Below are 25,000 nucleotides of genomic sequence, written 5' to 3'. Positions count from 1 at the left end.
ATATTAATATGAATATACTGCCTTATAGCTGTACAGAGACGTTATTAATATGAATATACTGCCTTATAGCTGTACAGAGACGTTATTAATATTAATATACTGCCCTATGGCTGTACAGAGACGTTATTAATATTAATATACTGCCCTATGGCTGTAACGAGATGTTACATTATTACTATTATTTATACTGCCCTATGGCTGTACAGAGACGTTATTAATATTAATATTAATATACTGCCCTATGGCTGTACAGAGACATTATTAATATTAATATACTGCCCTATGGCTGTACAGAGACGTTATTAATATTAATATACTGCCCTATGGCTGTACAGAGACGTTATTAATATTAATATACTGCCCTATGGCTGTACAGAGACGTTATTAATATTAATATACTGCCCTATGGCTGTACAGAGACGTTATTAATATTAATATACTGCCCTATGGCTGTACAGAGACGTTATTAATATTAATATACTGCCCTATAGCTGTACAGAGACATTATTAATATTAATATACTGCCCTATGGCTGTACAGAGACGTTACATTATTAATATTATTAATATACTGCCCTATGGCTGTACAGAGACGTTATTAATATTAATATACTGCCCTATGGCTGTACAGAGACGTTATTAATATTAATATACTGCCCTATGGCTGTACAGAGACATTATTAATATTAATATTAATATACTGCCCTATGGCTGTACAGAGACATTAATATTAATATTAATATACTGCCCTATGGCTGTACAGAGACGTTACATTATTAATATTAATATACTGCCCTATGGCTGTACAGAGACGTTATTAATATTAATATACTGCCCTATGGCTGTACAGAGACGTTACATTATTAATATTAATATACTGCCCTATGGCTGTACAGAGACATTATTAATATTAATATTAATATACTGCCCTATGGCTGTACAGAGACATTATTAATATTAATATACTGCCCTATGGCTGTACAGAGACGTTATTAATATTAATATACTGCCCTATGGCTGTACAGAGACGTTATTAATATTAATATACTGCCCTATGGCTGTACAGAGACATTATTAATATTAATATACTGCCCTATGGCTGTACAGAGACATTATTAATATTAATATTAATATACTGCCCTATAGCTGTACAGAGACGTTATTAATATGAATATACTGCCTTATAGCTGTACAGAGACGTTATTAATATTAATATACTGCCCTATAGCTGTACAGAGACATTATTAATATTAATATACTGCCCTATGGCTGTACAGAGACGTTACATTATTAATATTAATATACTGCCCTATAGCTGTACAGAGACATTATTAATATTAATATACTGCCCTATGGCTGTACAGAGACGTTACATTATTAATATTAATATACTGCCCTATGGCTGTACAGAGACGTTACATTATTAATATTAATATACTGCCCTATGGCTGTACAGAGACATTATTAATATTAATATACTGCCCTATAGCTGTACAGATACATTACATTATTAATAATATTAAAATACTGCCCTATAGCTGTACAGAGACGTTACATTAATAATATTATTATTATACTGCCCTATAGCTGTACAGACACATTACATTATTAATATTATTAATATACTGCCCTGAAGGAATACCCTATATTGACCCCAGCTTCAGGGTAGGGTCTCTCAGTGGACGACCCCAGCTTCAGGGTAGGGTCTCTCAGTGGACGACCCCAGCTTCAGGGTTAGGGTCGCTCAGTGGACGACCCCAGCTTCAGGGTAGGGTCTCTCAGTGGACGACCCCAGCTTCAGGGTAGGGTCGCTCAGTGTACGACCCCAGCTTCAGGGTAGGGTCGCTCAGTGGACGACCCCAGCTTCAGGGTAGGGTCGCTCAGTGGGCGACCCCAGCTTCAGGGTTAGGGTCGCTCAGTGGACGACCCCAGCTTCAGGGTAGGGTCGCTCAGTGGACGACCCCAGCTTCAGGGTAGGGTCGCTCAGTGGACGACCCCAGCTTCAGGGTAGGGTCGCTCAGTGGACGACCCCAGCTTCAGGGTTAGGGTCGCTCAGTGGACGACCCCAGCTTCAGGGTAGGGTCGCTCAGTGGACGACCCCAGCTTCAGGGTTAGGGTCGCTCAGTGGACGACCCCAGCTTCAGGGTAGGGTCGCTCAGTGGACGACCCCAGCTTCAGGGTTAGGGTCGCTCAGTGGACGACCCCAGCTTCAGGGTTAGGGTCGCTCAGTGGACGACCCCAGCTTCAGGGTTAGGGTCGCTCAGTGGACGACCCCAGCTTCAGGGTTAGGGTCGCTCAGTGGACGACCCCAGCTTCAGGGTAGGGTCTCTCAGTGGACGACCCCAGCTTCAGGGTAGGGTCGCTCAGTGGACGACCCCAGCTTCAGGGTAGGGTCTCTCAGTGGACGACCCCAGCTTCAGGGTAGGGTCGCTCAGTGGACGACCCCAGCTTCAGGGTAGGGTCGCTCAGTGTGGGCACTCGGCACACCCGGTGCGCAGCGCACTGGATTGTCGAACGACAACGCACTGAGTGCACTGAATAAACGAACGACAAGAGAGCACACCGGTGCGTTCAGGGCGCATTTCCGAACGCACCCTAGGAGAGTAGCTCTAGAGGTCAAAGGTGAACTCACTCAGTCTAGGAGAGTAGCTCTTGGGGTTTGCTGTGTAGGTGAAACATGCTTCCACCTCCAAGCTGGAAGAAACATAAAGAACACACACCTGTCACATGTAAAATACACCATACACATGGTGTAAAATACAACATACACCACACACATGGTGTACAATACACCACACACATGGTGTAAAATACACCACACATGGTGTAAAATACTTCACCCCAAAAATACTATATTTTCTATATTGCATTAGTGCATTAAAAGCTGCTATAAGCAAAAATGTGTCAACATTTTAATGACCTTTTTATTTTGACAGCCAGCAATGTGTAGAACGATCTCCAAAAGAATATAGTCCCTGTGACACATCTAGGGGGCGCAATATGCAATCAAAGATAGATAGATAGCTGGCTGTCTGAATACCAAAGACAAACAAAAAAAAAGTCATTAAAATGTTGAAATTTTATTCCAAGAACACACACACACACACACACACACACACACACACACAGACCACACACACACACTGACCACACACTGTCTCCACAGTTCTTGGTGGTCAGGTCCAGTTGTTCTGGTTTGGTTCTGACTTCCTTCTGAATGCTGATGACGGGTCTGGCTCTGAAAGAGTTTTAACATCATACTGTCACTGTTAAATCTGTGTGTGTGAGTGTGAGTGTGAGTGTGAGTGTGAGTGTGAGTGTGTGTGTGCGCGTGTGTGTGTGTGCGCGTGTGTGTGTGTGCGTGTGTGTGTGCGTGCGTGCGTGCGTGTACCTGTATATGAACACAGAGTCAGACAGCGAACCCACAGCCAGGTCAGGATAGCTGTTAGAATCCAGATCCATGTTTCCAGACAGAGAATAGCCAAACATGTGAGTGCCTGGCTGAGCTGTCAACACCTTAATGTAACACAATATATATGTTATTATATAGGTTATAAATAGAGCGCCGAAGTCTGACGTCAATATTGGTAGACATGTCTCCCCCCTGCTCCGCTCCCTCCACTGGCTCCCGGTCGCTGCCCCCACAGAATACAAAACTCTGATGCTGGCATTCAAAGCAACCAACGGTATGGCTCCCCCATGTCTTGCAAGTATGATTGAACCCTACAAACCCTCCCGCGCACTCAGATCAGCCGACGCAGGGAAGCTGGAAGTACCCTCACTAAAAACGCCGGGACAACAACGCTCCACACGTCCCAAACTCTTCTCCCTTCATGGCTCCAAAACTGTGGAATGCACTTCCCATCGCAGTCAGAACTGCAGCATCACTCCCAATCTTCCGCCGTAGTCTGAAAACCCACCTCTTCAGACTCCATCATGGCCCATAGCACTTACCCCACCCCCTTAGATAGCAATTCTGTAGACTTAGATAGCATTTGATACAGACTTATAGCATGTTATGTAGACAGCACTATAATTGCATTGTATGTAGTCATAGCACATCATAGTACATATGTATAGCATAGTATAGCATAGTATAGTATATGTATAGTTTCATTATATAGATATTCCACTGTTACGTTCTTAGCTTACGCATGTTTCATGATAAATGTTTTTATGTGATGTATTCCCATGCATTTTTGTTCTTGCTTAATGTAAGTCGCTCTGGATTAAGAGCGTCTGCTGAATGCCTAAATTGTAAATTGTAGAGGACGCAAATCCACAGGTTTGTGTACTTTTTATTTGTATTGTAAGGGGGATTTTAGATCGCCTCATATAATAACTGTATTATATAAAATAAACATGTCATCCAGGCCGCTTCACTCATATGGATATGAAGAATCAACTGACTGAGAGAAAACGACAATATAACGACACAGAGACACCTCCCTGACAATATAACGACACAGAGACACCTCCCTGACAATATAACGACACAGAGACACCTCCCTGACAATATAACGATACAGAGACACCTCCCTGACAATATACGATACAGAGACAACTCCCTGACAATATAACGACACAGAGACAACTCCCTGACAATAACAGGCGCTCCTAGACTGTAGAGCAATGCAATCGTTTTTCCTATTAAAAGAACTTCGTCTTCTGGATAAAAACTTCGTCCTTGGGTGTTAATTAACAGTCTTTGTATTGAGTTGAAATGTACTGTAATTCTGCAAACTGTTCATAAATACTTCAATCCCTCGCTGAGCTCTACCTGAGCAGCTTTCTTCAGCTGTTCCTCTCTGAGGCCATCAGCTGATCCGTGGTAGATGTAGACCCGCCCTGCTCCTGACGCGTCATAGGGGGCGCCCACTGCGAAGTCTGAGGCACGCACACACACACACGCACACGCACACACACGCACACGCACACACGCACACACACACACACACACACATGCACACGCACACACACACACATTTCGATTTCTTTATCTGAATCCACAAATTACAATACATTTTACAAGGAAACAAATATAACGGGGTTGACAGTTCATGTTCACTTAAGGATACACATGACACCTCCTCCTCCACACAGACAAGCTGCCTCTAACAGCCCAAACAGAGCTCAGTATTTGGCGAGTTGTTTGGCTTTGCTTTTTGTCATGCCAGCTATTCTTAGGCCACTCATGGTCAGTTTATGCACACGGCCCAGGCTTCAGAATATCAGTATGGCAAATCTACAGCGATACCCCAGGTTTGTTATGCTTCCAAGTGATGGTTGATACTTAGAATGTTTATCTTGGAATGCCTGGTCCAAGTGGTCCATGTACAAATCAAAGACACAGCCCACCTCCAGAATCAGGACCTCCTTGTGACTGCATGGTGTCAACAAAGACAACATCAGGTGTATTGGGGATGTTAGCAAAGACATCGCACGCACAGCTAAACCAATCTGGTAACACTCTTGAATGTTTATACATTGCTGCACTAGATGGCACATATATACTTTCGAACTGCATCAGACACTATAGGTCAACAATCCGGTCGTGGCGAGCAATATACAAGTTTTTGTATGCACTACATCCATGTGTTACTGTATGTGTGCGATGGATTGTGGGTGTTGTTCAGAATCATGATGGTTTATACAGAGTGGAGTGTGGGTGTCGGGATACCAGATTGACAGATCACACACACGCGCACGCACACGCACACGCACACACACACACACACACACACACACACACACACACACACACACACACACACACACACACACACACACACACACACACACACACACACACACACACACACACACACACACACACACACACACACACACACACACACACACACACACACACACACACACACACATGGTAACCGTCCTGGTTGATGTCTCCCAGGTTCTCCACACTCACCATGGTAACCATCCTGGTGTCCAGAGTACTCACCATGGTAACCGTCCTGGTTGATGTCTCCCAGGTTCTCCACACTCAGGCCGAACATGGAGTCTTGCGGTCCGTCGATCCTGGTGGGCGTGGCCTCGTTCCATCGCCCCGCCCTGTTCACGTAGACGTAGACCGCCCCCCCGATGACCCCCTCCTTCTCGAAGTACTGAGGAGCGCCCACCACGATGTCCTGCCACCTGGTGGACAATAATATAATTAATATGTTAATGAATATGAGGAGCCATACAGCGTTCACATGTCATCGGCCCAATAACATGAATCAATGATAGCGCTGCCTCGAGCTGCCTCGAGCTGCAATACCAAATCCGGCCACTATGTCCATTTGGCCTCAGGGTTTCCTCCGAGTGCCGTCTCTATAGAGCGTCACATGTCACCGCCCCCTTTCATGACGACGCCAGGCCCAGTCCCGCCCCCTTTCATGACGACGCCAGGCCCAGTCCCGCCCCCTTTCATGACGACGCCAGGCCCAGTCCCGCCCCCTTTCATGACGACGCCAGGCCCAGTCCCGCCCCCTTTCATGACGACGCCAGGCCCAGTCCCGCCCCCTTTCATGACGTCGCCAGGCCCAGTCCCGCCCCCTTTCATGACGACGCCAGGCCCAGTCCCGCCCCCTTTCATGACGACGCCAGGTCCAGTCCCGCCCCCTTTCATGACGACGCCAGGCCCAGTCCCGCCCCCTTTCATGACGACGCCAGGCCCAGTCCCGCCCCCTTTCATGACGACGCCAGGCCCAGTCCCGCCCCCTTTCATGACGACGCCAGGCCCAGTCCCGCCCCCCTTTCATGACGACGCCAGGCCCAGTCCCGCCCCCTTTCATGACGACGCCAGGCCCAGTCCCGCCCCCTTTCATGACGACGCCAGGCCCAGGAAATGAATCCCAATGCATTTTTCCCTCATAGACATTTCAAAACGCATTTATTTAAAGACCTTTTAAGCGTCGTACGAAGCCAACCTGAGTCGTGACAAATCATGACAACAAACACAATATTTTGGACAAAACAAATAATTACGAATAATTAAGAAAAACAACAAAAAAAGTGTTGTAACCTGCCGTTTTTTTCTACTTTCTAATTCTTTGTTTGGCCCGAATTTTTTTGTTTGTTGTCATGATTTGTCACGACAAGAGTTGTCTTTGTCCGCGGCGTATAAACGTCTTTAAATAAATACTTTCTGAAATGTCTATGAGGAAAATGAACGGAGAATAATTTCCTGGGCCCTGGTGGTAGGGGGCGGGACTGCGACGCTCTATTCATATATACTCTAAGGCCTCCCCCAGTACAGCCAGGTCAGAGGTCATAGGGTCATAGGTCACGTACCCGTCTCCGTTGAGGTCGAGGACGGCGAGGTCGTAGCCGAAGGAGGAGGCTAGCCCCTCCCCTTCCAGGATGAACTCGGCCAATAGGTCCTTAGAGAGGCCTTTCTTCAGCAGCACCACCGCCCCGCTGTGATTGGCTCGCGGAGCTCCCGCCACGATGGTCAGCTGACCCTTCACCGTCAGGCTCTTCCCCGAGTCCAGAGAGAAGCCTGGGGGGGGGGGGTCAGAGGGCAAAGGTCACCGAGGTCACTGAGGGAGGGGCACAGCAGAGAGCCAACCGACACATTCTCTCACTCCCAACATGGTGTGTGTGTGTGTGTGTGTGTGTGTGTGTGTGTGTGTGTGTGTGTGTGTGTGTGTGTGTGTGTGTGTACCCAGGTAGCTGTTAGCGGGAACAGGTCAGTGTGTGTGTGTGTGTGTGTGTGTGTGTGTGTGTGTGTGTGTGTGTGTGTGTGTGTGTGTGTGTGTGTGTGTGTGTGTGTGTGTGTGTACCCAGGTAGCTGTTAGCGGGAACAGGTCAGTGTGTGTGTGTGTGTGTGTGTGTGTGTGTGCGTACCCAGGTAGCTGTTAGCGGGAACAGGGACCAGCTCTGCGTCGCGGATGTTCTCGTCTCCGGCCTCGAACGGCCCGTCGCTGTAGATCCCCATCTCTAACAGAGTCTCATTCTTCTGCTCCGCACGAACCACGCCTACAGGGAGGAGAGGGGAGGGTCACACTTTGCTCAGTGCGAGGTAGTATGGGCTCAAAAGGCATTAGATTCAAGACTCAAAAATGTTCAAAATTACCCAAGATAGCAAGTCAGAGTCCTTGTTAGCAGAATCAAACAGTTTTATTTACCTTGTGTCCAAAGAAATGGTGAAAAAATGGTGTTTTAACAAAACACAGCAACACTATATACTCTAAGGGCTGAACAGGTTGGCCCTCCTGGTCTACAGCCCTACAATGACTGATCCCCAGTGGCAGGTCCCCCTTCTTATTGTAGGCTAGGCCCCTCCCACTGGACCATACCAACCCTAATTGATTCCACAATCATAACAGCCCCATGTCCAGAGACAATACTTTGTATACACTTGTATAACACTTGTATAATTCACATTTAAATCATTACACATTATCCACAATTCACATATTTATAATCAGAGTTATCTCTCTCTCTCTCTCTCTCTCTCTATATATATATATATATATATATATATATATATATATATATATATATACACACACACCCAAAACACTGATGGCATGTCCCCTACCCAAACCCACAGTTGGTAGGTGCATGCAGCTCCCTACAATTGATTGGTGGCTCCATTGTAGGGAGCTGCACAATATACAGAAGTCAAAATAACAAATGGAGAGGGGAGAGGAGAGGAGAGGAGAGGAGAGGAGAGGAGAGGAGAGGAGAGGAGAGGAGAGGAGAGGAGAGGAGAGGAGAGGAGAGGAGAGGAGAGGAGAGGAGAGGAGAGGAGAGGAGAGGTCACACATTTAGACTGCTACGGTACCTTTCCAGTTGTGAAGGGTTAGCATGTTAGCACTGCTACGGTACCTTTCCAGTTGTAGGCGCCGGGCGCTCCAAACAGGACGTAGTGGTAGTCCTTGGTGAAGGCGGCCGACAGGCCCTGCTGACAGGAGCCGAACCTCTCGTGGCCCTGGCCGCGGTTGTTGCAGAAGTGCCAGTTCCCGCCCTCGTCCTCCGTGTCCGTGTCGATGCCCAGGCTCTGGCTGAGGACGTAGCACCGGCCGATGATGTGACGCACCTCCAGCCCCGCCCGGCCCACGTTGCGACGCGTCTGGTAGCGGTGGGCGCACGTCTGAGAGAGGGGGGGGAACGGGAACCCATTTTGGTGTTAGCATCATGTTATGCTTTAGCTATTGAAAAATAGCAGATCTACAAGCTCATAGCGCGCCACCGAGTGGCGCGATACGAGCTTGTAGGTCTGCTATTTTTTTGAAAAATCGAAGAACGACTGACATTTTAAAAAATCTGATCTCAGGTCAGAATGGGTTAATCAGACCAGTGTGTTGTCCAGTGGAAACCTCGTATGAATCTGATCTCAGGTCAGAATGGGTTAAAACTACACACATAAAGACACTCCCCACTATCTTCCCTCCTCGTCCCTGGCTTGCTATAGTTTTAACTCTTTCATTGCCACGCTAGGTGGCAGCAGAGTGTATAGCTAAACCTTGCAGATTCAGTGATTGTTCATTTCCTGTTGACTACTAGCCTCCAGACCGCTCACGCTCTTTATCTTTCACCAGAAAGAAACGTTGACGTGTCGGGACGGGAGCGACGCATCACAAGAAACACACATGACTTCCACAACCTCGGATGGATGCCGAGCACCAGGACAGCGCTCGTATTTCCAGAGGTGAAAAAGCCTTTGAAAATCCTACTTTGAACACTGGGCCGTGTGCAAAGATCCTTGTGCTGGGGATGACGTCGGGCCTTGCTTAGCAACCGGACCTTAAAAGCTGTTCATACAATCCTGGTCACTATACTGCCTCCCCCTGGCCAGCTGGGGCGCCTGATGGAGGGGAAAGGAACTGGTCTCTATACTGCCTCCCCCTGGCCAGCCGGGGCGCCTGATGGAGGGGAAAGGAACTGGTTGGAATAACGTGTTCCTTCCACGCGCTACGTCCAACCAGGGAAACTCCCCCCTGTCAGGTGTAAAGGAGCATCTTGGACACTCAGGCATGAAGGAAGCATGAGTTCAAGTCCGTTGCTCTCCCCTTGTCCCCCATATATGGGGGACTAGGTTGGTCTCCCCTTGTCCCCCATATATGGGGACTAGGTTGGTCTCCCCTTGTCCCCCATATATGGGGGACTATAGGTTGGTCTCCCCTTGTCCCCCATATATGGGGACTAGGTTGGTCTCCCCTTGTCCCCCATATATGGGGACTAGGTTGGCGGAGGGCGTGTAGATCCCAGGATCACATTAGATGATTGACACAGGGGTGAAAAATGGGTTACAAAATCGTGGGATAAAAATTAAAAAAAGGAAAAAAGCTGTTCATACGTAGCAGATAACTAAACTAAACTACACATAAAGACTCACCACAATCTTCCCTCCTGGTAGTTTAAACTACTCACCACAATCTTCCCTCCTGGTAGTTTAAACTACTCACCACTATCTTCCCTCCTGGTAGTTTAAACTACTCACCACTATCTTCTCTCCTGGTAGTTTAAACTACTCACCACTATCTTCTCTCCTGGTAGTTTAAACTACTCACCACTATCTTCCCTCCTGGTAGTTTAAACTACTCACCACTATCTTCCCTCCTGGTAGTTTAAACTACTCACCACTATCTTCTCTCCTGGTAGTTTAAACTACTCACCACTATCTTCCCTCCTGGTAGTTTAAACTACTCACCACTATCTTCCCTCCTGGTAGTTTAAACTACTCACCACTATCTTCCCTCCTGGTAGTTTAAACTACTCACCACTATCTTCTCTCCTGGTAGTTTAAACTACTCACCACTATCTTCCCTCCTGGTAGTTTAAACTACTCACCACTATCTTCCCTCCTGGTAGTTTAAACTACTCACCACTATCTTCTCTCCTGGTAGTTTAAACTACTCACCACTATCTTCCCTCCTGGTGGTTTAAACTACTCACCACTATCTTCCCTCCTGGTAGTTTAAACTACTCACCACTATCTTCTCTCCTGGTAGTTTAAACTACTCACCACTATCTTCTCTCCTGGTAGTTTAAACTACTCACCACTATCTTCCCTCCTGGTGGTTTAAACTACTCACCACTATCTTCCCTCCTGGTAGTTTAAACTACTCACCACTATCTTCCCTCCTGGTAGTTTAAACTACTCACCACTATCTTCCCTCCTGGTAGTTTAAACTACTCACCACTATCTTCCCTCCTGGCCCCTGGCTGCTGACGGTCACTCCCATCCACTGGTTCTCCTTACTCTCCGTAGCGACGTTCTCTACGGCGGGAAGGGAAAGGGTTAATACAGACAGACAGACAGACAGACAGACAGACAGACAGACAGACAGACAGACAGACAGACAGATCTACAAGCTAACAGCGCATCACAATATGCAAATATTCACCCGGCCGTTAATTCCCAAAGGAGAAATTAGATTTACAATTACATTCAGATGACCCGCAAATAGCTCTGTGCCACGCTGACAGCTTGTAGATCTGCTATTTTCACCAGTTTTTAAACCTTCTCTTTGTTTGTATAAAGGTTGGAATCGTTTTGAAACTATAAACATAATTATTTACCGGCCGCGACCCACACGAATAGGACCACGTTTTGGAAACAGTGTTTTATGTACGAACTATAGGGATGCCAGAAAGTGACCAACAGCCATATTCCGAGTGTCACGATGTCGTACACTCCTCACCTTCGTCGTCGAAGGTCACTCTGACTCACCTTCGTCGTCGAAGGTCACTCTGTCGCAGCTCTCCGACGGCGAGCTGAGGTCACAGCGGTACAGACCACCGGTCACCTCCGCCTTCTGACCACTCAGCGCCTTGGCCTTAGGGGAGCCTACCAGGAGCCTGGAGGGGAGGAGAGCAGTTCACTTATACTGGAGAGGAGAGCAGTTCACTTATACAGGAGAGGAGAGCAATTCACTTATACAGGAGAGGAGAGCAGTTCACTTATACTGGAGAGGAGAGCAGTTCACTTATACTGGATTTGCTAAGCAAAACTTATAATCAGATGATTTCTATGTTCTATTCACATTACGATACATTTATTCACATTAGGATACATTTGCCTGACTGTAAAGACGAAACGGAAGTGGCGAGGAGGCTCCACTTCCGTTTTATATTTTACTCATGATCAGAGCTTCCGTTGCTCCAGACTGTACGACGGAAGCATTTATATTTTACTCATGATCAGAGCTTCCGTTGCTCCAGACTGTACGACGGAAGCATTTATATTTGACTCGTGATCAGAGCTTCCGTTGCTCCAGACTGTACGACGGAAGCATTTATATTTTACTCATGATCAGAGCTTCCGTTGCTCCAGACTGTACGACGGAAGCATTTATATTTTACTCATGATCAGAGCTTCCGTTGCTCCAGACTGTACGACGGAAGCATTTATATTTTACTCATGATCAGAGCTTCCGTTGCTCCAGACTGTATGACAGGAAGCATTTATATTTTACTCATGATCAGAGCTTCCGTTGCTCCAGACTGTATGACGGAACCATGTGAACATTGTAGAGGCAGAACCAGTGAACAGAACCATGTGAACATTGTAGAGGCAGAACCAGTGAACAGAACCATGTGAACATTGTAGAGGCAGAACTAGTGAACAGAACCATGTGAACATCGTAGAACTAGTGACATGTTGTTGGTCAGAGTGTGATGTGAAGAATGCATAACAGGACCGAGTCATTTAAGAAACACGCAGGGACACATACCGCAGTCCGCACACGCACACGCACACGCACACACACACACACACACACACACACACACACACACACACAGTGTTGTGTAGTTCTTCGTGTGTATATCTGAGGTCAGATTACTCTGATAGATGTCATGTGACTCTCTCTCTCTCTCTCTCTCTCTCTCTCTCATATATAGTGTTGGTCTCTCGCCCAGGGTCAGTCCATTCTTTTCAGTCTAGTATGAAATGTTAAACCAGTAGAATTCCTTTCTGCTGTTTTTGACGGACATTTAGATTTTAGTTTTAGTCATAGTCTCTTGAGTAGTTTTCATTTAGTTTAAGTCACATTTTAGTCACCTGGAATGTATTAGTGTTGGTCTAGTTTTAGTCGACTAAATATCATAAGGTTTTATAGTCGACTAAACCTACAGTTGATTTTGTCGACTAAAGTGTATTTTTGGCGGGTCTTGATGGCTGATTTTACACTCGCTATGGAGACCAGCGCTGCGGCGTGCTGTGAGCTTGTAGATCTGCTATTTTCAGCATGCAGCCAATTGTAAAATGACTCGTACTGCATGGATCTCTTGTCCACTAGTCCCTTCCTGACATTTTAGTCTAGTTTTTATTTGTTTCCATTTAGTTTTCGTCAGTTAAAAAAAACACACATTTTGGACAGAAAACCAAATGTTTGATTGTATAGAAATAGAAACGAAAAGAACAAGAAAAATCACACTTGTGTGAAGTGAGGAACGTCCTCAGTCACCTTTTTTTACCCTCACTTTTTAAGCCCTGAGCCAATCAAATCATCGCTATGGGCTGCTCAGCCAATCAAATCATCGCTATGGGGTATACACTTTAGATCGCGAGTTATTAATGTTTTAAGATTTTGGTTGTCGGCTAAACAGGGGAGGGAGTTTTTCGATGACGTCTCACTCTTGCGCAACACCGAGGATTGCACGACAGGCGCTCCCATACATTTTCAAACGGGGGGTCCTCGGGGCTAATAAGTCAATGTGGGGGTCCTTGACAAGTTTGAGAACCTCTGTACTATTAGCTTTGTTGTGTCAGCACCCTGCGGATCTAAGAAATCCTAAGAATCAAACGACTTAGCACGATTGGTCAAACCGACCCATCGACTCCACGGATTGGCCAGACGTCGCGTGACGTTTTGTCGCCGCCCGTACCCACATATATATATATATAAAGCACCGGCTCAGCGCTTAGCGTTAGCTCGTGGTTTAGCTTCACAGAGCGACGCTCCGCTAAGCTTCGCATCGTGCTACGTAGCATCGTGCTAGCATGCTGCGCTGGTCCGTGCGCCTCCAGGGGGCGCCCAAGGTGTACGACGACGCCGCGGTGGCCGTGGGCGGGGACTCCGTCTACTCGTTCGGAGGCTCCTCCCCCTCCTGCCCCCCCGGAGGAGGAGGAGGAGGAGGCGGAGCCGGAGGAGGATCGGACCAGATCCACGTGAACGTGTTCAACGCGGTCACGTTGCTCTGGACCAAGCTGCCGGCGGTCAGCGACCGCCGCGGGAGGCGCCCGCGCCGCGTGCCCTCCTGGCGCTACGGCCACACGGCCGTGCTCATCGAGGAGCGCGTCTACGTGTTCGGCGGCGTCACGTACATCGAGGACTTCTGCAAGAACCGGCCGTACGCCTTCAACGTGGACACGCACCGCTGGCTCCGCCTCTCCGCGGCCGGGGTCGGCGTCTCGGGCGCGGCGCCGGCGGCCCGTAGCGGCCACTCGGCCGTGGCGGCGGGCCGCGTCATGTACGTCTACGGCGGAGACACCTGGAGCGGCGGGGCGGCCGCCGAGCGGCCGGGCGACGACCGCGACGTCTACAAGCTGGACACGGCGGCCATGGCGTGGTCCGTGGTGAGGGGCGGGGCCCGGGGGGGCGGCGGGGGCGTGGCCTCCGCCTGGCACTCGGCCACGCTCGTCGGGACCAGGATGTTCGTGTTCGGGGGCGAGGGGGGCGGGGGCGGGGCCGAGGGGGGCGGGGCCGGTGAGGGCCGCCACGCCTACAACTACGTGCGGGTGTTCGACACGGAGACGGACGCCTGGCTGGCCACGCCCTCCCCCGAGGCCGGGCTCCTCCCCCACCAGGGCGGCAGGAAGTACCACTCGGCCTTCGCCCACCAGGGGGCGCTGTACGTGCTCGGAGGCGGCGGAGGCCGTTCGAAGAGGGCAGGGAAGAAGAAGAAAGGCCGGAGGAGGAGGTCGACCCGAAGCCTGTGGCGGTTCGACCCCGACGCCTTCACCTGGTCGAGGGTCCGTGTCCGGGGGGAGGGGCCGGGCAACACCTGGATGTGCTGCTGCCCCCTCCCCCCCTCCTCCTCCTCCTCCTCCTCCTCCTCCTCCCCCGCGGCGGGGGGAGGAGGAGGAGGAGGGGGGCGCGTGGTCTTCTTCGGGGGCTTCCGGGGCTACGCGCGGGTGGACGACCTCTACGTCCTGGACCTGAACCCCAGTCTGAAGACGCTGAGCAAGCTGACGGTCCTCGACCACGGCCTGGAGCTCAGCCAGGAGCTCCCGCACGACGTCCGCTGGGAGCTGGACGCCATGGCGGGAAAACACCACCGTAACCACGGCGGCGGCGGTGGCGGCGGAGCGCCGCGCCGCGCGGCCAAGAGGAGGAGCCTCCGCAGGAAGGGGAGGAGGAGGAAGAGGAAGTGCTGACGATGCCGTCGGCAAAAACAGAATGAAGTCAAGAGTCAAACGTTTTTATTTCACTTCACTTCTTTTTCTAGATTTTGTTATTTTGTTATTCTTTGTAAATATATAATTTCTAGACCGCACATTCTTTTTTACAAGCGCTAGCCCCTCCCCCTATAAATCTACACTATAGCTGAATATATAGGAGGGGCTAGCGCCCCCTATAGGAGGGGCTAGTGCCCTATAAATCTACACTGAATATAGGAGGGGCTAGTGCCCCCTATAGGAGGGGCTAGCGCCCCCTATAGGAGGGGCTAGTACCCTATAAATCTACACTGAATATAGGAGGGGCTAGTGCCCCCTATAGGAGGGGCTAGCGCCCTATAAATCTAAATCTCAACATGGTCAGAACAGAAATGTTCCTGAATGTGTCAAAAATAGTCTTCTTGTTTCAGGAAGGTGTCGAGGTACACACACACACACACACACACACACACACACACACACACACACAGGTGGCTCCTACACATGTTCCTCGGAGACTAAAGGAAGTGAGGAGAATGAGCGGAAATGAAGGGTTGGCGAGGCAGAGTGAAGCACAGTACAGTACAGTACAGTACGGTACGGTACAGTACAGTACAGTACAGTACTGTACGGTACGGTACGGTACGGTACAGTACAGTACAGTACAGTACAGTACAGTACAGTACTGTACGGTACGGTACGGTACGGTACAGTACAGTACAGTACAGTACAGTACAGTACAGTACTGTACTGTACTGTACTGTACTGTACGGTACTGTACTGTACTGTACAGTACAGTACAGTACAGTACAGTACAGTACAGTACAGTACAGTACAGTACAGTACAGTACAGTACGGTACGCTCATAGCAGATAACAGAGACCCGGATGTCTATGTAATCATTACACACCAGCACAGGAAGCCCCCCCCCCCCCCACTCACTGTCTGTGTGTGTGCGTGTGCGTGTGCGTGTGCGTGTGCGTGTGCGTGTGTGCGTGCGTGCGTGCGTGCGTGCGTGTGAGAGAGAGGGACACACACAGCATATGTCCTTCATATGTAAATGTTAAACTAATGTTCCACACGCAGGCATGTACATGCATAAAACATGTACATGCACGCGCACGCCGCGCACACACACGCACACGCACACACACACGCACACGCACGCACACGCACACACACGCACACGCACACAGTAGCAGCCAGAGTAAATAACCCACAGAGTTCATGTAGTGAGAGGGTGGGGGGGGGGGGGGCTGCTTGCCAACACCCAGCCCGTTGCCTAGCAACCACCAGACAGAGCCCTGTTACAACGGGCTGCAGGTCCAACTGTTCCCCCGCCCGCCACACGCTGTTAGAACGAGTCCAAATAAACTACTACACTTTAGAAACAAGACCAAATAAACTACTACACTTTAGAAACAAGACCAAATAAACAACTACACTTTAGAAACAAGACCAAATAAACAACTGCACTTTAGAAACAAGACCAAATAAACAACTGCACTTTAGAAACAAGACCAAATAAACAACTACACTTTAGAAACAAGACCAAATAAACAACTGCACTTTAGAAACAAGACCAAATAAACTACTACACTTTAGAAACAAGACCAAATAAACAACTACACTTTAGACACAAGACCAAATAAACAACTACACTTTAGAAACAAGACCAAATAAACAACTGCACTTTAGAAACAAGACCAAATAAACAACTACACTTTAGAAACAAGACCAAATAAACTACTACACTTTAGAAACAAGACCAAATAAACAACTACACTTTAGAAACAAGACCAAATAAACAACTACACTTTAGAAACAAGACCAAATAAACAACTACACTTTAGAAACAAGACCAAATAAACTACTACACTTTAGAAACAAGACCAAATAAACAACTACACTTTAGAAACAAGACCAAATAAACAACTACACTTTAGACACAAGACCAAATAAACAACTACACTTTAGAAACAAGACCAAATAAACAACTACACTTTAGAAACCAGACCAAAACACCACAAAGCTCAACCACCAATATTTGACAGCAACTTTACAGAAACACACAGAGTTGCTTATAATAAGCAGACATGGCAACACTGACTGCTGCCCTGCAGATGGGAGGTGATTTATTGTCGCTCCACTGTGTGTGTGTGTGTGTGTGTGTGTGTGTGTGTGTGTGTGTGTGTGTGTGTGTGTGTGTGTGTGTGTGTGTGTGTGTGTGTGTGTGTGTGTGTGTGTGTGTGTGTGTGTGTGTGTGTGTGCTTTGAAGTCGGAACTGAGCTAACCTGCCTTACACCCAGAGAGAGAGAGAGAGAGAGTTCTACACTACCAGAGATATGATGAGTGTCCTTGAAATTACTTTCACTTGGTGCTTAACAGAGAGGTGTGTTTGGGTGAGCGGTGAGTCTCTTACCACCGCGGCTCAGTGACGTCATGTTGTAGTTTTAGTAAAAACAGAGAGGTGTGTTTGGGTGAGCGGTGACTCCGGTGAGTCTCTTACCACCGCGGCTCAGTGACGTCATGTTGTAGTTTTAGTAAAAACAGAGAGATGTGTTTGGGTGAGCGGTGAGTCTCTTACCACCGCGGCTCAGTGACGTCATGTTGTAGTTTTAGTAAAAACAGAGAGGTGTGTTTGGGTGAGCGGTGAGTCTCTTACCGCCGCGGCTCAGTGACGTCATGTTGTAGTTTTAGTAAGAACAGAGAGATGTGTTTGGGTGAGCGGTGAGTCTCTTACCACCGCGGCTCAGTGACGTCATGTTGTAGTTTTAGTAAAAACAGAGAGGTGTGTTTGGGTGAGCGGTGAGTCTCTTACCGCCGCGGCTCAGTGACGTCATGTTGTAGTTTTAGTAAAAACAGAGAGGTGTGTTTGGGTGAGCGGTGAGTCTCTTACCGCTGCGGCTCAGTGACGTCATGTTGTAGTTTTAGTAAAAACAGAGAGGTGTGTTTGGGTGAGCGGTGAGTCTCTTACCACCGCGGCTCAGTGACGTCATGTTGTAGTTTTAGTAAAAACAGAGAGATGTGTTTGGGGTGAGCGGTGAGTCTCGTACCACCGCGGCTCAGTGACGTCATGTTGTAGTTTTAGTAAAAACAGAGAGATGTGTTTGGGTGAGCGGTGAGTCTCTTACCACCGCGGCTCAGTGACGTCATGTTGTAGTTTTAGTAAAAAAAATCACACCCGTGTGAACTGAGTGGTGCAGTTTTAACACAGTAATACCATGGTCAGTACACCAGTTACTAGTAGTTTTATCACAGTAATACCATGGTCAGTACACCAGCTACTAGTAGTTTTAACACAGTAATACCATGGTCAGTACACCAGTTACTAGTAGTTTTAACACAGTAATACCATGGTCAGTACACCAGTTACTAGTAGTTTTAACACAGTAATACCATGGTCAGTACACCAGTTACTAGTAGTTTTAACACAGTAATACCATGGTCAGTACACCAGTTACTAGTAGTTTTAACACAGTGATACCATGGTCAGTACACCAGTTACTAGTAGTTTTATCACAGTAATACCATGGTCAGTACACCAGTTACTAGTAGTTTTAACACAGTAATACCATGGTCAGTACACCAGTTACTAGTAGTTTTAACACAGTAATACCATGGTCAGTACACCAGTTACTAGTAGTTTTACAAACAGAAAGAACAAGTCATTTCGTAGGTGTACTGTCCCTTTAACATGACTGTCTGTAACAAACTGACTCACTCTCTCATCACCCCTACCCTGTGTGTGTGTGGTGTGTGTGTGTGTGTGTGTGTGTGTGTGTGTGTGTGTGTGTGTGTGTGTGTGTGTCTCTCATGTGTTCTTGATTTCATTACACAGACAGCTCCTTCTGGCAATTGGGGAAGACCGTGGAATGTTGCGCACACACACACACACGTGCGCACACACACACACACACCCTTGCAGCTACAGGTTTAAGCGTCGCCACAGGGCAGGTATAAAGGTGTGGAGCTGAGTCATCTCTCTCTCTCTCTCTCTCTCTCTCCCTCTCTCCCTCTCTCCCTCTCTCCCTCCCTCCTTCCCTCCCCCCCCCATGTGGTCACAACAAGAGTTCTTGAACTTTCACAGCTTTCTGACAAGCGGGACAAATAACAACCTGTCTGTCTGTCTGTCTGTCTGTCTGTCTGTCTGTCTGTCTGTCTGTCTGCCTAGGTAGGAATGTTACCACAGACAGACAGACAGACAGACAGACCTAAATCACAGACAACGCCTCAGCGATGACACTGATTATCAACAGCAAACTGTGCGCACGACACGTGCACACAGCTCACACACACACACACACACACACACACACACGCTATGTTTAGCAGTTAGCACACAAAACCACTGAAACTGAAAGTGGTTCTCAATGTAGCAGCGTGGGGGCGGGGGGGCAGAGGGGCGGGGCATTCGAACATGGGGCTAAATATGTATTTTATTACACAGTTTCATAGCGATTTGTATTTATTTATTATTTACTATATAGTCCTACTAGACCCCAGGAAATGACATCTGGCCACACATGAGGATCACAGGATCTACTGAATGTGAAGGAGGCGACAAACTGACATGTTGAGCCATACAACACAGTTTATTATTATTATTATTATTATTATTATTATTATTATTATTATTATACAACACAGTATGGCTATAGTCTAGTAGGACTGTAGTATTTAATAAATAAATAGAAATCGCTATAAAGGTTTGGAGAAAAAAAAACTCCATATTTCTCCCCATATTGGAACAGGTTCTCTCTCAGAAACAGGTCTCGTGTTCATTCATTCATCTCCATCATGTGTCTTTCATTTAGACGTGCACGGCCCAGAAGTGGAACACTCACTGTGTGTGTGTGTGTGTGTGTGTGTGTGTGTGTGTGTGTGTGTGTGTGTGTGTGTGTGTGTGTGTGTGTGTGTGTGTGTGTGTGTGTGCGTGCGCGCGCAGCACTTCACCTCAGGTGATAAGGTTAACCAATTAGACCTCGTCATTTACTTCAGTCGACGACCATAGAGAACATATCAGATCTGAAAGCGTGACGCGTCGCGTGACAACAAGATCTTCAACGCCTCCATGCGCGTTCAGATCTGTGATTTTCTCTGTGAGACTGTCGTTCAGATCTGTGATTTTCTCTGTGAGACTGTCGTTCAGATCTGTGATTTTCTCTGTGAGACTGTCGTTCAGATCTGTGATTTTCTCTGTCAGACCTCTGGAGTGAGTGTGGAACTATAGCGGCCCTCTGGAGTGAGTGTGGAACTATAGTGGCCCTCTGGAGTGAGTGTGGAACTATAGTGGCTCTCTGGAGTGAGTGTGGAACTATAGTGGCCCTCTGGAGTGAGAGTGGAACTATAGTGGCTCTCTGGAGTGAGAGTGGAACTATAGTGGCCCTCTGGAGTGAGAGTGGAACTATAGTGGCCCTCTGGAGTGAGTGTGGAACTATAGTGGGCCTCTGGAGTGAGTGTGGAACTATAGTGGCCCTCTGGAGTGAGTGTGGAACTATAGTGGCCCTCTGGAGTGAGTGTGGAACTATAGTGGCCCTCTGGAGTGAGTGTGGAACTATAGTGGCCCTCTGGAGTGAGTGTGGCACTATAGTGGCCCTCTGGAGTGAGTGTGGCACTATAGTGGCCCTCTGGAGTGAGTGTGGCACTATAGTGGCCCTCTATAGTGAGTGTGGCACTATAGTGGCCCTCTGGAGTGAGTGTGGCACTATAGTGGCCCTCTGGAGTGAGTGTGGAACTATAGTGGCTCTCTGGAGTGAGTGTGGAACTATAGCGGCCCTCTGGAGTGAGTGTGGAACTATAGCGGCCCTCTGGAGGGAGTGTGGAACTATAGTGGCTCTCTGGAGTGAGTGTGGAACTATAGTGGCCCTCTGGAGTGAGTGTGGAACTATAGCGGCCCTCTGGAGTGAGTGTGGAACTATAGCGGCCCTCTGGAGGGAGTGTGGAACTATAGTGGCCCTCTGGAGTGAGTGTGGAACTATAGTGGCCCTCTGGAGTGAGTGTGGAACTATAGTGGCCCTCTGGAGTGAGTGTGGAACTATAGTGGCTCTCTGGAGTGAGTGTGGAACTATAGTGGCCCTCTGGAGTGAGTGTGGAACTATAGTGGCCCTCTGGAGTGAGTGTGGAACTATAGCGGCCCTCTGGAGTGAGTGTGGAACTATAGCGGCCCTCTGGAGGGAGTGTGGAACTATAGTGGCCCTCTGGAGTGAGTGTGGAACTATAGTGGCCCTCTGGAGTGAGTGTGGAACTATAGTGGCCCTCTGGAGTGAGTGTGGAACTATAGTGGCCCTCTGGAGTGAGTGTGGAACTATAGTGGCCCTCTGGAGTGAGTGTGGAACTATAGCGGCCCTCTGGAGTGAGTGTGGAACTATAGCGGCCCTCTGGAGGGAGTGTGGAACTATAGTGGCCCTCTGGAGTGAGTGTGGAACTATAGTGGCCCTCTGGAGTGAGTGTGGAACTATAGTGGCCCTCTGGAGTGAGTGTGGAACTATAGTGGCCCTCTGGAGTGAGTGTGGAACTATAGTGGCCCTCTGGAGTGAGTGTGGAACTATAGTGGCCCTCTGGAGGGAGTGTGGAACTATAGTGGCCCTCTGGAGGGAGTGTGGAACTATAGTGGCCCTCTCCACTCTCCAACAAAGTTGCCCATCCCTGTACTAGCAGATATTACTGTACTAGTTGTTACCAAAGGTCTCACTTAACTATGAAATGGAGCATTTCCCGTCAGTTAGTGTGTCGGCACCATATATGGTGCCCAGGTCTCGTGACATCATCAGGGATGGAGATGTGGAGACCCTGATGATGTCATAGTAAATGTGACCTGCTGTCGCAGCTAAGCCCATATATGGAGATCCCTGATGTCATCAATATTGGCCAGGAACTCTACATCTGACCTCGAACCTCAAACCCTTAGATCTACATACATGGATAATATTTCAGAACCTGAAATACAGAACATTCCATATGTTGATCCTTCGCCATCCATCCATCCTTCCTCTTCGATGTCTCCCGAAAATTAAGGCCCGGCCCTACCTGGGCCCTCATCAAACCCTGTACACTGAAGACATGCTCCATATATGGCCAGTACAGATTATAATTCCACATGTTGTTGGAGCTGTTGCCCCCGTGACCCGACTACGGATAAGATAGACAAACTCATGTCAATAAAACAGCATGATATACAAGCTCATATCAATAAAAAATAGCAGATATACAAGCTCATATCAATAAAAAATAGCAGATATACAAGCTCATATCAATAAAAAATAGCAGATATACAAGCTCATATCAATAAAAAATAGCAGATATACAAGCTCATATCAATAAAAAATAGCTGATTTACAAGCTCATATCAATATTTCAAACATATAGCAGGTAAGCTCACCACGTGTATACAAGCTCTATGAGCTTGACTTGTAGATCTGCTATTTTTAACAAGACCGAATAAACATGAAACAACTACACTTTAGAAACAAGACCAAATAAACTACACTTTAGAAACAAGACCAAATAAACTACACTTTAGAAACAAGACCAAATAAACTACACTTTAGAAACAAGACCAAATAAACAACTACACTTTAGAAACAAGACCAAATAAACAACTACACTTTAGAAACAAGACCAAATAAACAACTACACTTTAGAAACAAGACCAAATAAACAACTTAGAAACAAGACCAAATAAACAACTACACTTTAAAAACAAGACCAAATAAACAACTACACTTTAGAAACAAGACCAAATAAACAACTACACTTGAGAAACAAGAAGCACAACCACCAATAAATAATATTTACAATCGATTTTACAGAGAGAAGAGGGGAAAAGAGCCAGGCCAAGGTTGCTTAGAATAAGCAGACATGGCAACGCTGAAAGTACCTGCGTAGTGGTAGTGTTTACCTGCAAAACGTCCTGATTTAAACAAAGACCTTTACAAACACAACACAAACCTTTATAAACGCGTCTGAAACTACATTATAATGTATATAAACCCGTATAAACATGTCTAAAAGCTGCATTGTTGTGAAGGTATCACTCACATGGTCTTGTCCTCCGGGACGAGCTGCCGGTGCATGGCCAGAGAGAAGCCGAACAGAGTGCCCTGTTCCCCGGTCCGGGTGAGCACGGAGTCCGGGTCCAGGTTGAAGCACCGCACCGCGCCGCCGCACACACACAGCAGCAGGAGAAACCCTGTTGTTGTACCGCGGAGAATAACACTCGTTTTACTGCCGGACAACAACATCATGTTGGAGGAGAAAAAACCCCACAGTATGTCTGTCTGTCTGTGAGGAGACAGGACTACTGGAGGCTGCTCTACTACGGAGCGCTGTGTGTGTGTGTGTGTGTGTGTGTGTGTGTGCGTGCGTGTGTGCGTGCGTGCGTGCGTGTCTACTGCAGGAGACTCCAAAAAGTGTTGTTCAGTCTGTTTGTCGCCCACTTGAATGCTCGTGCTGCGCCCCTCCCACACGCACACAAACACACACACAAAAGTACGTACAATTACACAAAAGTGCGAGCATGTGTGTACGTACAATTACACGCACCGTCACGCACGCTCGTCACCTGACTCCACCCAGCCTGACGCACCTTGTGTAGCTGAATGGGCGGAGCTTAATGAGTTATGTAACACAATATTGCACACCTGCACCTGCACACACACACACACACACACACACACACACATACACTACACACACACTACACACAGACAGACAGACAGACAGACAGACAGACAGACAGACAGACAGACAGACAGACAGACAGACAGACAGACAGACAGACAGACAGACAGACATGAATTAATTAATATTTGTACTATAATAATAAACACACATACTCATCATAATGATGTGATAAGCGACGTCTGATGAGTGAATATAATTATATATTACTATATTAAACAAATCTCTGAGGAATCTTGTCTGGGAAACTCACTAGTGCTCACTAGTTTTCATTTGTTGACGTAATTGTCAGTAGACCTACAGTATATTAGGCATAGTTTTAGTCATCATAGCTTAGTTTACATTTAGTTTCCATGTATTTTCCATTTAGTTTCCATTTAGTTTTCGTCAGTGAAAAAAGGTGGTCGACGAACATTTTTCGTCTTAGTTTTAGTCGACGAACTCAACGCTGCTCGATACCAATTTTTTTCGGACTGAGTACAAGCACTTTAATTCTTAGTACTGGCCGATACCGAGTACAGATACGAGTACCGATACCGAGTACCGATACGAGTACCGATACCGAGTACCGATACGAGTACCGATACCGAGTACCGATACGAGTAGGCCTACTTTGTTTTTGTTTGCGTAACTATACTTATTTTACCCCCTTTTTCTCAAAGATGCAGATCCATCTCCACAATCTATACACTTCCGTTAGTTGTCATTGATGCTTGTAGGTCTTGTAGATCGGATGTTTGTGGTGATTTGCTGTGTTAGAGAGGCAGGGGCTGCCATCCTATAAGAGGGCACTTTTGGGAAAAAAATGTGAAAATAGCAGATCTACAAGTTTGTATATCTGCTATATTCGGGGCGCAACTCTTTATCTACTGGAGACGCGGGTGTAACGCCATGGATTTAAAAACACATTTGTTCGACACAAAATGCTATGACACACTAACCATAACCCTAACCCTATCCCTATGACACACTAACCATAACC

General features: G+C 47.4%; 1 protein-coding gene across 2 annotated transcripts in view; it reads right to left on the bottom strand.

Annotated features, from left to right (window-relative positions):
* LOC308326401 (integrin alpha-6-like) overlaps positions 1-23,524 on the bottom strand; it is a 50,183-nt gene extending 26,659 nt beyond the window's left edge. For both annotated transcript variants that reach the window (XM_080779278.1, XM_080779279.1), the window contains exons 1-11: positions 23,377-23,524; positions 11,686-11,813; positions 11,153-11,232; positions 8,838-9,102; positions 7,851-7,982; positions 7,296-7,503; positions 5,962-6,155; positions 4,780-4,886; positions 3,391-3,515; positions 3,148-3,237; positions 2,632-2,693 (exon numbers count right to left, since the gene is read on the bottom strand). In XM_080779278.1, the coding sequence (XP_080635404.1) occupies positions 2,632-2,693; positions 3,148-3,237; positions 3,391-3,515; positions 4,780-4,886; positions 5,962-6,155; positions 7,296-7,503; positions 7,851-7,982; positions 8,838-9,102; positions 11,153-11,232; positions 11,686-11,813; positions 23,377-23,411 (1,426 nt within the window). In that variant the 5' untranslated portion in view covers positions 23,412-23,524. The remainder of the gene's footprint in view (positions 1-2,631; positions 2,694-3,147; positions 3,238-3,390; positions 3,516-4,779; positions 4,887-5,961; positions 6,156-7,295; positions 7,504-7,850; positions 7,983-8,837; positions 9,103-11,152; positions 11,233-11,685; positions 11,814-23,376) is intronic.
* Between the last annotated feature and the right edge of the window lie 1,476 nt (positions 23,525-25,000).

Source organism: Protomyctophum bolini, assembly GCF_963924005.1.
Source record: "Protomyctophum bolini genome assembly, chromosome: 12".
NCBI lineage: Eukaryota > Metazoa > Chordata > Actinopteri > Myctophiformes > Myctophidae > Protomyctophum > Protomyctophum bolini.
The sequence above is the reverse complement of the archived record's forward strand: the minus strand, read 5'-3'. Positions and strand labels throughout refer to the sequence as shown.